At 37.5% G+C, this 15,756-nt stretch overlaps 2 protein-coding genes and 1 pseudogene across 3 annotated transcripts; 1 reads left to right on the top strand and 2 right to left on the bottom strand.

Annotated features, from left to right (window-relative positions):
- The first annotated feature begins 4,341 nt into the window (after positions 1-4,341).
- On the top strand, positions 4,342-8,064 carry LOC113347071 (cytadherence high molecular weight protein 1-like). 2 transcript variants are annotated; one of them, XM_026590655.1, is made up of 3 exons: positions 4,342-4,749; positions 5,918-6,280; positions 6,440-8,064. In XM_026590655.1, the coding sequence occupies exons 1-3, from the start codon at positions 4,705-4,707 to the stop codon at positions 7,640-7,642; spliced, it is 1,611 nt and encodes a 536-aa protein (XP_026446440.1). In that variant the 5' UTR covers positions 4,342-4,704; the 3' UTR covers positions 7,643-8,064. The 2 variants fall into 2 exon arrangements, with proteins under 2 accessions (XP_026446440.1, XP_026446439.1); XM_026590654.1 differs by having other exon boundaries at positions 5,918-8,064.
- A 444-nt stretch (positions 8,065-8,508) lies between these two features.
- LOC113347070 lies at positions 8,509-11,043 on the bottom strand (annotated as a pseudogene).
- A 1,183-nt stretch (positions 11,044-12,226) lies between these two features.
- Positions 12,227-15,260, bottom strand: LOC113347069 (charged multivesicular body protein 7-like). Its single transcript, XM_026590653.1, has 8 exons — positions 15,015-15,260; positions 14,650-14,709; positions 14,291-14,461; positions 13,935-14,117; positions 13,538-13,668; positions 13,197-13,365; positions 12,838-12,967; positions 12,227-12,624 (listed from the first exon to the last, which is right to left on the bottom strand). Exons 1-8 carry the CDS (start codon positions 15,201-15,203, stop codon positions 12,365-12,367), a joined length of 1,293 nt encoding a protein of 430 aa, XP_026446438.1. The 5' UTR covers positions 15,204-15,260; the 3' UTR covers positions 12,227-12,364.
- Between the last annotated feature and the right edge of the window lie 496 nt (positions 15,261-15,756).

The raw sequence follows: 15,756 nt of genomic DNA, 5'->3' as shown, positions 1-15,756 counted from the left end.
GTTCTAATCAAATACAAGGAATAACTTATTTGGTAACAAATACCAATATCCAAGGATCAATCAATATCAATCAACAACCAAAGGTCGGATTTCCAATTGATTGATTCAAACGCACAACCTGTATTATTTCAATTATATAAAAAAATATAATACAGAAATAGAAATAACACAGACACCAAAAAATTTTGTTAACGAGGAAACCTCAAATGCAGAAAAACCCCGGGACCTAGTTCAGATTGAACACACACTGTATTAAGCCGCTACAGACACTAGCCTACTCCAATCCAACTTCGGACTGGACTGTAGTTTAACCCTAATCAGTATCCCACTGATCCAAGGTATAGTTGTACTCCCTACGCCTCTGATCCCAGCAGGATACGGCGTACTTGATTCCCTTAGATGATCTCACCCACAACCAAGAGTTGCTACGACCCAAAATCGCAGGCTTTGACAATAAACAAATCTGTCTCACACAGACAAGTCTATCAAAGGATCAATCTGTCTCCCACAGATAAACCCTAAAGGTTTTGTTCCGTCTTTTGATAATAATCAAGGTGAACAGGAACCAATTGCTAATCCGGTCTTATATTCCCGAAGAACATCCTAGAGTTATCAATCACCTCACAACAATCTTAATCGTATGGTAGCGAAACAAGATGTTGCGGAATCACAAACAATGAGACGAAGATGTTTGTGATTACTTTTTATATCTTGCCTATCAGAGATATCAATCTCAAGCCAATCAATCTGATTGTACTCGTACGATAGAAGATACAAGATCATATCACACAACTACGAAAAAAGTAGTATCGGTATGGCTTCACAATCCCAATCAAGTCTTTAAGTCGTTAACCTGGTTTTAGAAGAATAAAACCAAATGTTAAAGGAGAATCGACTCTAGCACGCAAACTAGTATCACACATAAGGTGTGGGGATTAGTTTTTCACAATACTAGATGTCTCCTTTATATAGTGTTTCAAATCAGGGTTTGCAATTAATGTTAGCTTAGTAACAAAGCAATCAATATCCACCGTTAGATGAAAACATGATTTAGATTAAAGCTAATATTTCTAAACCGTTAGATTGAAGACTTAGCTTGTTACACACACTTGACAATGCATGCTTCTAGGTTTGTTAACCGTACCCAAACGTATGCATTTGTTAGTTCAACAATAATTAACCAACTGGTTAGCCATATGAGCATTTCATATCAACCATGTTCTTCTTCACCATAACTAGTTCAAATGACTTCAAATGAACTAGTTAGGGATTTGTTAAATTGCAAGGAAATCTCATGTACTACACAAGACATAATTGAAGCAAAGATGATTTGATTCACTTGAATCGGTTCATGAACTTTTATAGCCACGGTTTGCAAACTACATTTCTTAGTCTTTTTAAGTTTAAGTTCAGAAATCATCTTCAGATATATAATCTTCTCAAGTTCGCAGACTAGGTTCGCGGAATTAAGTTACCGGACAGAGTTTACAAACTCCAGCAGAAATTCTCGGGTTTGAGAACTTCGACAGTTCGCGGACTTGGCTCACGCCATTCTTCCGGTTCTCTTGATCAACAAAGTTCGCAAACTTTGGTTCAAGGAATAGGGCTTATACATAAATGTGTTTCCACAACAATGCTTATGTCCACCATTGGTTATGTAATCTAAACTCTCATTTCAATCATTGAAACATTCTTAGAGGACGTTATATAGTTGTTACACCATTTCTCGTCAAAGAAATTTTCAAGATGATTGAAACATATCATGACTTTCGTCACTAGGTAAAGATAAACTTGATCGAAGTGAAAAGTTTACCAACACATATTTCGAGATATAGATAGGCGAGGTATACTCGGCTCGAAATACCAAATGTGTATAATCAAAGTCTATATATATAACATACGACTTCTTGTCTCAAAGAGTAGGAGATAGAGTAGATAGAATTTTGAGTGATAGATAAGTTCAAGTCTTCACATACCTTTTTGTCGAAAAGTTCCACCGGTTCCTTGAGTAGTTCTTCTACTTGTATGATGAATCGCCATGAAGTCTTTGAGCTCAACTACACTTTCTATCCTAATCCGAGACTTAGCTATAATAGACTAGAAATCAAGACTTATAATTTTGATCACTAACATTTACAAACATGCTTGAGATAGCAACGCATGCAAGTTCGACCGAGCAATGCTCTAACACCATCATATAAACGTTGCTTAAATGGGATGAAATACTAAGAGAATTTTTTGTATTAAAAAAAGAAAAGAGGATGAAATGTGATTTTTGGATTAGCTGTCACTATTAAATCAATTTGAAGGTTTTATATTATTTCTTCAAATTTGGAAAGGACTAAGAAGAATATCTATGATATATAAGAATGAAGATGGAGATAGAAAAGTCAACACGAAAATTTTTCCACCCTTAATAATGACCTGACCGTCCACAGTTATCGTCGCCACTTAGCTATTGCGGTTATATGATAGCGTGGGGTTTCAACGACCACCGTAATGGTCATCCGGAAACAACTTATTAGGAGGTTATCCATCCCTGAATTACTCACGTTCAAGAATGTTTAAGTGCAGAGATTATAATCAATTCTTGAGTCAATTGTGTTGAAAACGCCTCGGTATTAACAAAAGTCAAATCATTACTTATATTCCAATCGGTGAACCCTACCTGCCGAATCGAAATATATAACCACAGATTTTCGGCACTCCTTGCCCCACATGAAATAAGCATCTGGCTCATCCGGTCCAGCGTACTTTCCCTTCCTCGGCAGGTGACTTGTCATCGGCTCTGCTTCCGGTACCATTTATAATGATATGTCCCTCCATACGTATTGTCCCTATTTATCCATTGTGGTTACCCGGCAGTATGGGATTTTCAATAGGCACAGATACAATCATCTAACAACAGTTTCCCAGGAGGTCACCTATCCCTGAATTACTCCCATCCAAGCACGCTTAACTACAAAAAAAAATTGGCAACTCTAGAGTCTGTTATCTTGTGAAGGCCTCGGTATTTGCAAAGATCAAACCATTACTTTTATCCTCCTGCCACTCGACAAACCCTACATGTCGAATAGGCATAGACTGTTTCTCCTTTCACTCTGGGATAGAGATAAAATTTAAGATTAAGATCGAGATAGAGATAGAGAAAAAACTATAAGTTCTCCTGGTATCTTTTTCGAAAATGCTAGGTTTACAGAGAATAAATTTCGAAAAATTCCTAATAAACACAGTGACTAGGCCTCGCTTTATCTGTACATATCCCAATACTAGAATGGCTATCCATACTGCCCTTAAATCTCCTCTCAGAATTTTCCTTGAGATTTTTGACGACACTTAACTCATCTTTCTTAGTTGGGGATACATATAACATCGTCATTACCTTTTAGTTTTATCATCAGGTATAAAAAACCCATCTAGACGAATCGAGATAAAAACAAAAACAAACAATAGTCTCTCATATTATCTTTTGGTGGGTCCCGGTGGGTCTCATTGCCCCACATGGTATCTTTTTCGAAAATGCTAGATTTATTATGAAAAATTTTAGAAAAATATCTTAATCGACACAGTAGCTAGTCTTCACTTTAGTTTTACATATCTCAATACTAAAAAAACCGTCCATATTGTCCTTAGATCTCCTCTCGTAATTTTCCTCGAGATTTTTGGCGACGCTTAGCTCATATCTTTTAGTTGTGGAAACACATATTGGATCGTCATTATTTCTTAGTTTTACGGTCAGGTATAAAAGGTATCATTTAGACATACCGAAATAAAAACAAAAAAGTACCCAAAACTAACCGGGAGGTCCAGTATATGTGAGTCCGTTTTTCCTCTGTCAAAATCTCTCGGTTTGTCAAGGATTTTTGATATAAAAACTATTTCATGTTTAATTAATCGAGATAAGATGAGAATCCAAAGATAATCTAACAGGAAAAGACTTGGATATACAACAGGGCCAAGGCTTTTGAGACCCTGGGTCACTGATGTGCAATATCCTTTGCCAAGAGATAATGATGAAATAGACACGCAAAACTTTGGCGGTGTTTCTGTACCGATCATTTCAGCTGCAAAGTACATGAGGAAAAGAAAAAAAAGAGAGAGAAAGCTGGAAAGCAATGGAGACATGGAGCCGTCTTGGAGAGTCGTCACATAGAAGTTGCCCAAAAAGAAGACCCTCCCCCTCCAACCGCCCAAGTAAACAAAGCTTGCAAGAAATTCTCGTTGAACTTTCCTAATTCTTGTAGCCACTGACATTCCTCCACGTGTCACCGCACCGCCCAAGCGCAGTTGGTTTTCAGGAAGTGGAATCAATCCAGTAGTATTCTTTGTTTTTGTATACCTAAATCCCATAGGGTGGAGAGAGAGAGTAGTTGCAAAAGCTTTTCGTGAGTTGGACTGGTGTCTTGGGGTCAGTAGTCAGTCAATAGTGAATGAGTTGTATTCGGATAAAAATGGGATTTTTTTTCTTGCTTTCTAGTGTCATTAGTACAGCTCATGTGCTGAGCAAACACACTCTGTAGTGTTCTCACTTTCTTAGTTGTCTCTCTGGGGTTAAGTTGCTGCTTCCACTTGTTAACCCTCCTCCCTCCCCATTTTTCATTCAATTCTCCTCACTTCTCTCTCTTTCTTTCTCCCTTGCTCTCTCTTGATTCTTTCTTTCTTTCTTTCTTCAAATCAAAACTAAGTAAACTCTATTCTTGCATCATGGCTACTGAGACTGTTGCTATTCCTGATCATACTACTACTGAGGTGAAATAAATTCTCTTGAGCAAAACTGCTATTATTATGTTTTTTCTATTATTGGTTTTGAGGATTGGGTTTTGTATAGACTTAACAATCTTTGGGGTTCCATCAAAAGAAAAGAAAAAGGATTTGGTTTAGATAGAAGTTCCTACTTGAGGGTTTTTAAGTAGGAGAATTTGGATTCCTTTTGAGTCTACATACCCAACTTTAACTCTTTAATTACTTCGCTTCTCTGTCTATTTTTTTTAGAAACTTAATTTTCTGTTCTTTTTACTTTTAGAAAATTTTATGTTTTGGAAGAAATTGTGTGAGAGTTAGTAAAATTAAGAGCTTATGCATCAATACAAGTTCAAGAGCTTATTACTTTCGTCTACCAGAGCCGATCAGTGGACTTGTAAACAAATAAATCAGTGTTTGCTTGCGCTGAAATAAGTACTTGATTTTCTCTTATCACTTATTGGGATGGGATGGGATTTAAGTAATACATGGATTGACCAAGTGACAGCATGAACATCTGTTTCTAGTTTCTTTGCTAAATTTTAAGTCTTTGGTTTTGGTTATTTAATTCCTGTCAGGGGGTTTGGTTGGATTAGTACATGTTGCTTGGCTTTTTTATTAATTATGATACCGTTTCATACCACGGATGTTTTTCTTCCAAAGACCAATATTTTGGTTGCATATAGATGGATCTTTTATCCGTTGAATTTGAAGAGCTAAACAAGAAGGTATCATTAGAAATTGGTCGAGGATTTTATGTTTTAGCCAACACAAGGAATTTTTCTGTCACTTTCTTTAGGTTTGTTTTGTTTATCGGTTAGATAACTTGTTAAGAACTTGATATACTCCGTATAATATATGAGTTCTATGTTTCTCTGGCGTGATTTGAAGAACCAAACTTGGAGAGAGTGAATGGAGAATTCATATTATAGCATAGTTTCTTGGTATCCATTTGAATTATGTTAACAACTCCTTGTTAACAACTCCGTTTCTGGCAAAGAGATACTATAACTTTTTCATTTTAGCCAATTTTTTGGCCAAATTGAAAAAGTGATAGTATCTCTTTTCCAGAAACAGGGGTACTGTTACTAGAACTGTAAGATTCATTTTTGCCCTTGCACTAGCCTTTGCTATCTATATCCTGACACTTTAGCTTATTGTTTCACAATTCTTGCAGCAAGTTGAGAAGCAAGTATCTGAAGTTAAAGCCATTGAACAAGAAGTTATTTGTCCACCCAAGGAAAACGGAGTAGAAGTTGTGGAAGAAAATCCCAAAACTGAGGAATTAGCATTTCCAGCTCACGCAGTCGCATCAGAAGAAAAGAAAGAAGACCAACCAATTGAAGCACCTGCTGCTGTGCCCGTTGAAAAGGTTGATGAGGTTCCTGTTTTGGATGCTCAAGCTGTAGATGGCCAAAAAGTTATTGAGGAATGCAAACCAGAACCAGATGTTTCTGATGTTCCCGTTGCGGCAATTGCAGTTGTTGAAAAGGAACCAGAAGTGGTGTCAAAGTTAGATGATGTCCCTGTTGTTGAGGAGGTTCCTGTTTTGGATGCTCAAGCTGTAGATGTCCAAAAAGTTATTGAGGAATGCAAACCAGAACCAGATGTTTCTGATGTTCCCGTTGCGGCAACTGCAGTTGTTGAAAAGGAACCAGAAGTGGTGTCAAAGTTAGATGATGTCGCTGTTGTTGAGGAGGTGATACAACCTGAAACCACCCCTACTGAGGTCGTGAGTGATTCCATTTCCGCTGTCGCAGTTACTGAAAAGTCACTTGAGGCGGTAGATATACTGGAGGAAGTAACTCCTACTTCAGAAGTAAAAGTTCCAGAACCAGACTCTAAAGTAGTCGAAGTGCCAGAACCGGTTGTGGTAGTGGAGGAAAAATCACCTGAAGTTGTTAAAGTAGTGGAAGAAAAAACTGAGGTTATTGAGCCTAAAGAAAGTGCAGAGAGTAAAATTCCAAAAGGTAAAACCCTCGAGGAACTGATGTCTAAAGATCAGGAGCCTGTTGTACCTGCAGTTCTTGATACAGTAACTCCTACCAGTCAGGAAACTCCTGCTGAACCAATAGAAATTAATGTGGCTAAGGTAGAGGAAGTATCTGCTGTTCCTGATGTTGTAAATACAGCCGATATTGAGGTGGGAAAAGTTGAGGAGGTCAACGAACCTGAGATTACCAAGACCGAGGATGTAGCTAACGGTAACGTGGTTGAGGAACTGGCAACAGAAACTGCACTTGATGCTGGAAAGGTTGAAGAACAGAAAGAAGTAGAAAACGTTAAATGTGAAGAAGCTGTTGATGAGAAGAATGTGAAAGTTGAAGAAAAACAACTTGAGAATGCCAAAAACGAGGAAGTGAACCATTCCAATTCGGCTACTGAGGTTACTGAAAAGCCTTCTGAAGTAGAGACCACATCTAGGGATGTCGAAGTGGTCCCTGAAGAGAAAAGAGAGGAATGTGTTAAAGATGATAAAGTCGCTGCAGTTGAACCTAGCAAGGATAAAAATGTAGATGAAAAATCTGATGTTGTTGATACTACTACTACCGCTACTACTACTGTCGATGCACCAGTGGAAGAAACCAAGGAATTAGTATCAGAGGAGAAAGCAGCTGACTGCGTAGAAACTGGTGCAGATAAGTTGGATAAAGCAGCAGATACGGTTGAGGAAAATGCAAAATCTGATGCCCCAATTCTGGAGTCCAGCAAAGATGTTACAGTCCCAAAAGCAGAAGATGACCTTCCTAAACAAGATACTCCACCTAAAGCAAAGCATTCAAACAACATCATGTCAAAGGTGAAACAGTCGATCGTGAAAGTGAAGAAAGCAATCATTGGGAAATCTCCTAGCTCAAAAACTATCTCAGTCGATACCAAGGAAGATTTGAAAGCAAAGTAGGATGAAGATACTTCAAAATCGTTTTATCAGGTTGCATTTTCCTGCTTGGTATTGTAATATGGGGTCCTATTGAATGTCGGGTCTTGCTGTGTGCTGTCTCTGCTACGGATGCTTCAGTAACATCAAATGGGTGTATATAGGAGGTAAGATTGATGCACTTGCTCTACATCCGTGACTAGTTGCATTTTTTTTTTTTGTTACTTTTTCAAATTTTATTCATTTTAGTTGTAAGTATTGTTTGGGTTTGTTAGTGCTTTGTTCAGGTATAATATGTTTAATGCTTATCAATTTGTGTGGCGGTTTTCAGTTGATAGGATCATGTAATGTTTGTGTTACAGTTATAAACTTACGATTTGATAAATGTAATTCGCTTGGTGTTGATAATTTTCTCTTGTCACAGTAATGTGAACTTTTTTATGCCATCTTTCCTACACATTGTCTCTCGTGCAGTTCATATCTGTTTGGTCAAAACTGAAAACAAGAATGTATAATGTAGCTTCTCGTATTGGAACCACCTGATAATCTTCAGTGTAAAACTCTTTCCTCGTTATAATGTCAGGTCAGGTCAGGTCGCTTATATCTGATGGTGAAATTTATATATTTATCAAATAAGGCATTTCGTTTTATATGCTGTCGATGTAAAAGCTTGATAAGAACTGCATTTCTTGTTGGCCTCAAAAAATTCTATCGTATGTATTCTCATTGAATTTGGGTCATATCTTTGAAGTTAACTGGCTACCTACCACTCTCTTTCAATCACACATTGGCTCCGGAAATAGACATCCCACATTCTTCCTCTTCTTTCTATTACGACGGCACTTCGAGTGCTTTTCACCGGAAAAGTTTGTAAATGTTGGGGAGATCCGAAACGCAAAGAACAGTAAACTTTCTATTAGCTCATTTTATTTCACTTATATACATAGATAAAACAACTGCGCCAAGTTTATTAGGTTCACCCCTATGAACATGATCATTCAAGTACCAACCTGAGTCTCGAGTATTCTTTTTTCATTAGACACTTTCATCTATGTATCCAGCTATTAGACTTCTCATAACCAAACAAAATATATGAAGCTGAAATTCTGGACACGGAGATATAGAGTGGTAAGGATAATGACAGAGCATTCTGTCTTAGACACCTAAAGACTTTAGGACCACAGGTAGACCAAACTGTGGTTGCAGCGTAAGGTTGTCGACTGGTGCGTGGATGTACGAGGAGGAGAGAGAGAATGAGAATCTCTGAAGAATCAGTGCAATCACCAGCTTCGCTTCCATCATTGCAAAATTTTGCCCAATGCAGGCTCTAGGACCTCTACAGAAAATGCAAGTAGCGCGTTTGGATGTTTTGCAGCTTTTGACACCCCCTGGGAAAATCTCCAGGGATTAAACTCATTAGCATCTTCCCCCCATTGCATTTTGCTCCTGTGAATCATTGCAAGAGGAATTGTCACCATAGTATCTTTCGGAATCATCAGTTTTCCCAGTTTCATGTCTTCGGAAGCTACCCTGACCAATGAAATCACTGGGCAGTACAGCCTCAAAACTTCAAGAATAACCATGTTCACCTGCAAAGTTGACATTCATATTTAGTCGGTGCAACGAACATAAACTCATTGAATATGTTGTCAATGTAGTAATCATCATGAATCAGTTTCTCTGATTCTAGCATAAGATACCGAAGAAGAAGAAAAAAAAATCATTTATTACCAGTTTCAATCTGTTCAGTTTTTCTGCATCAGGAACCTCACTTCCACATTCTTTCAGGACTTCTTCTCTGAGTCTCTTCTGCCATTCCGGGTGTAAACTCAGCAGGTACACTGTCCATGTAAGCAAATTGGAAGTGGTTTCATGCCCTGCAAAGTAGAATGTTTTGCACTCCTCTACGATCTCATGCATGTTCAGTTTTAGATCTGCTTGCTTATGGCTAGCAGTTTCAGACACGCCCATCAATAACCCGAGTAAATCGTCTCCATAGCCAGATTCTTCACCTTTTCTTAGTCTACTCTCCACGATACTTCTTACAGTAGTCCTTATTTTTGAATCAAGCTTCCACGTCTGACGATTTGACCAAGTAGGAATATATCTGCAGAAAATGAGAGCAGGAAGTAACCAAAGGGCCTATCTCGTAGACTGTATTGAAAAAGAATGGAGGTGGGTGAGCAAATCACTTACTGTCTTCCGGGGATGTATACATCAGTAGCAGATGCAAGTACATATGGTTGAAGCTCTCGTTGAGTCTCGAATACTGCTTTCCCTTCGAGATAGCTACTACCAAAGGCAGTATGCGCAATTATATCTCCAGTTAAAATTTGAAATTCTCTTCTAATATCAATCTCTTTAAAATGATCCTTAGAGCAAAGATGTTCCCAGCCTTCGAGTGTAGATAGCGTGCACGCTGCCATTCTTCTAGTCATTGCCTTGAGTTTGTCTGTGTTGAATGCAGGATTGACAACTCTTCTATGCTTCACCCAATCCATTCCAGTTACTAGAGCCAATCCCTTCCCTATCATTGCAACTGCCGTTGGGTTTATCCTCGGTTTCGTGTAAAAACCGAATTTGTTTGATAAGACTTGTTTCGCCAGCTCAGGGTCAGTAATGCAAATTCTGGGGTCTGTTCCATACCAATAGAGGAATGGTTTTCCTGTTTGAGCCCAAGAAGAAGAAAAAGAAAACAGAAGTCAGACATTTAAAAGAAGAATACAAACACACATTAATATCCTAGTGGTGACTACAATGTTAAAACTCATGCCCAGATCTTTCAAAGGGTTACCAATGGATTCATTTACACAAGTCCAAGCTGCTAACATGCAAAAGGCTAGTGAATGAACTACTGAGTAATCATGTTATCTTCCCTTTGTTCTTGTAAGCAACACAATTCAAGGCTGAACTATAAGACCTGACAGAATTCATTTTTGACAGACCAAACTAGAGAAGAAGACCATTAGAAGAAGAGAAAACAGCCAATGGTTTTACCACAAGAATAACAATTTAAAAATATGAAAAACCCCACAAAAACCCACACCAAATCAATAAATATGAATTTAAATGAGAGATAGAGACCATATTCTGAGGTCCACTTGAGGTAATAAGGCAAAACTTTAGGAATGATGTCATGAGAATTCAAATCCAAGACCATATTTCTTGCTTCTTTCTTCAGCTTCTTGATTTCAGGTAGTGAACCTGACAGCACCGAATATGGAGGTCCTCTGATTCCTTGTTTTTCAAAAAATCTTATAACAACATAAGGCCTCCATATAAGAAGCTTAAAGAGTTTCCAAAGTGTAGAAACTAGAACAAGTGTTAGCACCAGCGAAACAAGCCTAAGATAACCCATTTTCTCCATGTCCTTCAATTCTCACTATTGATGATGATGATGATGAGAGAGTTATATGTACTGTGTGAGAGACGGAGATTTATCAAGAAATAGAATTATATGATGTTATATGAAGTCATGGGTGATGTAAGCATGGTAGATGTGGTGCCATAACTAGGATAAATCAGTTTTTCGTGGCTGCCATGCAGTTACCAGAGCCTTAGGCACTACTACTCTATGTCAGTGTCACTCTCAAAATCTCTGCTTTTACACCACAACCAGTTACCTTTAATTTGAAACTTTGTATCTTTTGCACTAATTTTGGAAACATAGGTAACCAAATTATCTGGCATATCTCTATCTTCCAGCTCTACTTTTTTCTAGAAGAAGTTATATGCCCCCACTCTGTGAGCTGAGCACCCTTTTCTCTCTCTGCCTGTAATTGAATTCTAACTCCAAATGTCTAACTAAAGTTGACAGTTTATCTAACAGAACTAATTTCAGTATGTTTATCCTTGCAAGATTTCCAAGTTTGTAATTGTCTGTGCCTTTCGAACCAACTTTAGCATGACATATTAACTGAGAGAGTATGACAACAAAATAAGTGGTTATGAGTTGGAAAAAACAATATCACTAAAGGCGCACTAAATAGCATCAAATGGAAATGCCAAATTTGGTTTGGATTCTAGCAAATAATTGACTTTGGCAATTGCATTTTAGGATTTCAGATAAGCAGGATATAGCTCGGTTCGCATCAGTACACCACAATCCAGACCTGATAGCAATTTTTTTCTAGATTGTTTCGGCTCGCAAAAGTGAGTACACCACAATTCGCCAACAAAGAGTTTTAGGAAGAAGAAGTTGGATAAGTCATTGATCTTACCAATATTAGGCGTTATTATCAACCTTCAGATTGGGAGGAACAGGGTATTAAGCATGTTAAGATTGCATGCAAGGGTAGGGTTCATTGCCTGATCGAGTCTGTGAACACATTCTGTTCACAATGTTAAGCAGTACCATCAGAATCGCTCCAAGAAATATATCCTTGTTCATTGTATTCCAAGGGTAGGGTTCACTACTCATGCTGCCTGTAGCTCATCGGGTTTATCATACCTGAGGCGACATATTGTAAATTACAAAATATATTCAGTTCTCCTTTGTTTTATACTGATAAAACTGCAACAAAATTTTCCAGAATTTGACTGGAAAATTTTACAGTATACACCAAGTAGAACTAGAGTTGAACAAGTAAAAACTGGAAAGAGATAGTGTGTGACAGAAGAAAAGATTTATTCATTAATGGTTTTCGAAATACAAGCATTTGAGATGGTTACAAACAGAAGCAAAGCTCTTAACACTTTACAAATGATGAAACAATTACAGAACTCACAATAGTTTGAAGTTTACAACTAAGCTGCCTCGAGCTGGAGATTTGATAACTTACTGACCAATGATTCAGCAGATTCTCGCGGAACTGCATCTCCTGTCCTCCCACTATCTGCTATCTTAGTTTCTGATATTTTACTTTCTTCTTTCTTTAGTAAATCATTCTGAGTAGGTGCAGCAGTATCTTTCTGTGGGGTCAAATCTTCTAGTTCCATCTCCAGCATCCTGAATTCCTTTTCCAAATCTTCGTCGTCAATATCTGTGCATTGAATCGGAGCTGATGCTGCCAAAATCCAGAAATCCAAGGTCAGTAGCATAACTTACGAAACACCTCGACGAGGGAAGTTATTTAGGTGGCTTAATTAATGTGGAGAATTTTCTTTCTAACATGATAGTCTAACCATTGTTTCTCAAAATAAAATAAAAAAATTAACAATTTTTGGAGAATTTATGATGTAAAGAATAAAATGGGATAGCTACAGAGTAACAGAATCACCTAAAGCTTCTTCAACTTCCTTTTGTGAAGCAACGGTATCATCAAGCTCTTGTAGACAAACGTGGACTTCTTCAGCACTAATCCCACTTTCCTTCATTGCTCGAGAACCAATTTGTATTGCCTCGACGACCTGGTATCAGCCAAAATAACTGGGTAAGCAAACCATAAAACTAGGATAAAGACGAGAAACTTGGTAAAGCAAAAGGCAAAACAGCCAAGCTCAGCCAAATAAGTAAAGCAAATTGTTCTCACAAAAAAAAATCAGCGGTCGGGAGAAATTTTAAGTTTGAGACATTTGACGAATCACGATGGACTACAAGTGTAGCTCAAGATATTCTAAAAGTTTCTAATTAACTAACCTTCTTTGTGGATTCAGCATTTGTAATGATTGTGAGAACTTCCTCAACCCTGTTCAACATGGACGTGCACTTTTCTCTGCTTTCAGAGTTCAATTTTAATTGCCTTGCATGTCTGAGCGCGACTTGCTTGTTGCCAGCCTTCATGAAGTTCAATGCGGATTTCCTTGACCTGCAAAAAGAACAACCAATTATAAGCAGACATGTTTACCACTTCATAGCAGCTAACCAACCAACTCATCATAACATGCAGAGTGAAGTAAGATTTCCACGAGCAACACAAGTCCAGCACCAAAAAGGCCAAAATAAGCTAGGAAATATGAAATCAATGGTGAAAAACTTACATCTCATAACGTTGATCGATCACATCAAGTTGCTGCTGAAGCTTCTCCTTCGTCCAGATCAATTGCAGAACATCATAGTCAAGACTTGAGATAGTAGGGACAGCTTCTTTCACAAGAGAAACCTTGACACCCTATAAACAACTAGTTTAAGTACAAATTTTAATAACAAACGGTGATAAACACAGACACCAATTTTAAGCAGGCTCTTTCAAGGTATAAAATTAGCAGCTTCCAACGTATTTCATCAACTCACTGAGCCAGTGACAAACTTGATTACGTTAATGGTTGACCAGATAAACTAATTGAGCAAAGTAGGCAAGTTTTAAAATTGTATATCAGAGAACAATAGTTTTCAATATGATTACAGTTTTAGAGATTAAATAAGAATATGCAGTACCTCAATAAAGTCCGCTTTACAGATCGAAAGGTATCTTGCTTTTCCTGTACTTGATAAGTAACTCAAAACCGTAGAGGCTTCAGTGGATCCATAACAGATACTCTGGAGCTCGCTCATAGTAACCGTGCAAAAATATGTCCAGTGGCTTTCAGATAAAAGTTTGACTACTTCAGCAGCCTTTTCCTACAAATCAAAAAAACTTTACTAAATTTTAGATCTCTCCTTGCTCAGACACAACGAGTGATGAATCTGCACTCAAGGCCTTTTTGTGGAACAAAACCCCAAAAAGAACAACAAATTGGAAGATATTCGATACACTCTGACATGCAGAAGAAGACTCGTGGCATGAGACATACCTGAAGTGGTATACTTAGAATAAGAAACTCTTCAATTAGTTCTTCGGAAGAGGATGGTCCCGAAATACCTATCAAATTAACCATCCGTTTACACATTTGGGATAAACGCCCGGCAGTTGGATCCATAAGATCGCTCTTCAGCAAAATATCACCCGAACTATACATTTCAAGCTGAAAAAGTACAATGCAAAGTTCAAATTGACAAAGTTGACAGTATAACGTAGCATTGCAAATTGTTAAGCTAAATACCCAGTTTAATAGCCACTAACGGCATTATTAAGGCTTGCTATGTAATTATATTATAGCAAATTGGCAGTTACAAACTAAGTTCTCAACTGTAAACAACAATATAAGCTTACCAGCACTTGATCAATGCACAGAGGCATTAACCCTTTTCGGTTAAACCAAATATTCCTCACCTACAAAAGTAAGACTGTCACTTAGTCATGTACTAGATAAGTATTATTCAACACTATTAATTGGACCTAGAAAATGAGCTCGAGTAGAGATACGATCCTAAAGACGGGCATGGGGCGGGGCAGGGCAGGGCAGGGAATAGGGTTCCCATGCAGCGGAATTGAAGTAATAAAAGAAGGCAACCAAGTTGTTTGACTAAATGCCTAACTAAGACATAATGGTAGAAGTTTTAGTGAACATTCTGCCCTAAATGTAAAACTTACTAATGAAAAGCAAGAATTTAAACCAAAAAGAAAGAAAATGAAACCTCTGATGAGCGAATGACGAAGACATTCAGATGTCGGGCAACTTTTAAAATCAAGTTTTTCCAGAACAGGAGTTTGGATTCCCAATCTGATCTTTGTCCACTCAAAGCTTTAAATCGAGCGGTTGCAACTACTTCATCGTCCCAATCAGGTACTTCCTTCTTTATGAATTCTCTAACTGACGAATTCATGACTACTACGAAGTTGAAAATCTTGTTAAGATGGGAAAGACTCCCGCGGAAATTATAATTAAGAAATTTTCAAAAGAGAAAAAATAGAGAAACAAAAACCTAAATAAGATCACAAAAGTGTGAGGGTAATTTAGGAATTAGGTGGGGGTAAGAGCATCCTGATTGAAGGGGTTAGTAAATAAACCTAGACCCAGTTTCATATCGGGAAAAATATGGTTTAGTCCAAAATCCCATCCAAATATACTATTTAGTCCTGATCCATTCAACTATATACAAATTAGTCTTTTTTATGGAAAGTACAAAAATAACCTTTCTGCTTACAACTTAGTCCAAATATTTGGAGTTTAGTCCAAAGTGACTCATGATGATGTCAGCAGTTTTAAATAATATAAAAAATAATTAAAAACAATTTATCTTTCGAATATATATTCGGAAAACTCTTTCCGAGAGCTACAAAAAGAGTACCCATATGACTATATAATTTTCATTTTTAAAAAAATTTAGTTTGCATTGGTGTACAAACATGTACACATCTATAAAAAATACAACCTGT

This window comes from Papaver somniferum, chromosome 2, assembly GCF_003573695.1.
Source record: "Papaver somniferum cultivar HN1 chromosome 2, ASM357369v1, whole genome shotgun sequence".
Classification (NCBI taxonomy): Eukaryota; Viridiplantae; Streptophyta; class Magnoliopsida; order Ranunculales; family Papaveraceae; genus Papaver; species Papaver somniferum.
Note: the sequence above shows the minus strand (reverse complement) of the source record. Positions and strands in the feature narration are given on the sequence as shown.

Bases quoted from the DNA above. Each gene is read 5' to 3' on its own strand.
- LOC113347071 (XM_026590654.1), top strand. From the start codon at position 4,705: ATGGCTACTGAGACTGTTGCTATTCCTGATCATACTACTACTGAG. The intron at 4,750-5,917 runs GTGAAATAAATT...CAATTCTTGCAG, and splicing joins CTGATCATACTACTACTGAG to CAAGTTGAGAAGCAAGTATC.
- LOC113347069 (XM_026590653.1), bottom strand. From the start codon at position 15,203: ATGAATTCGTCAGTTAGAGAATTCATAAAGAAGGAAGTACCTGATTGG. The intron at 14,462-14,649 runs GTAAGCTTATAT...GTACTTTTTCAG, and splicing joins TGTGCATTGATCAAGTGCTG to CTTGAAATGTATAGTTCGGG. The intron at 13,366-13,537 runs GTAAGTTTTTCA...TTCTTTTTGCAG, and splicing joins ATCGATCAACGTTATGAGAT to GTCAAGGAAATCCGCATTGA.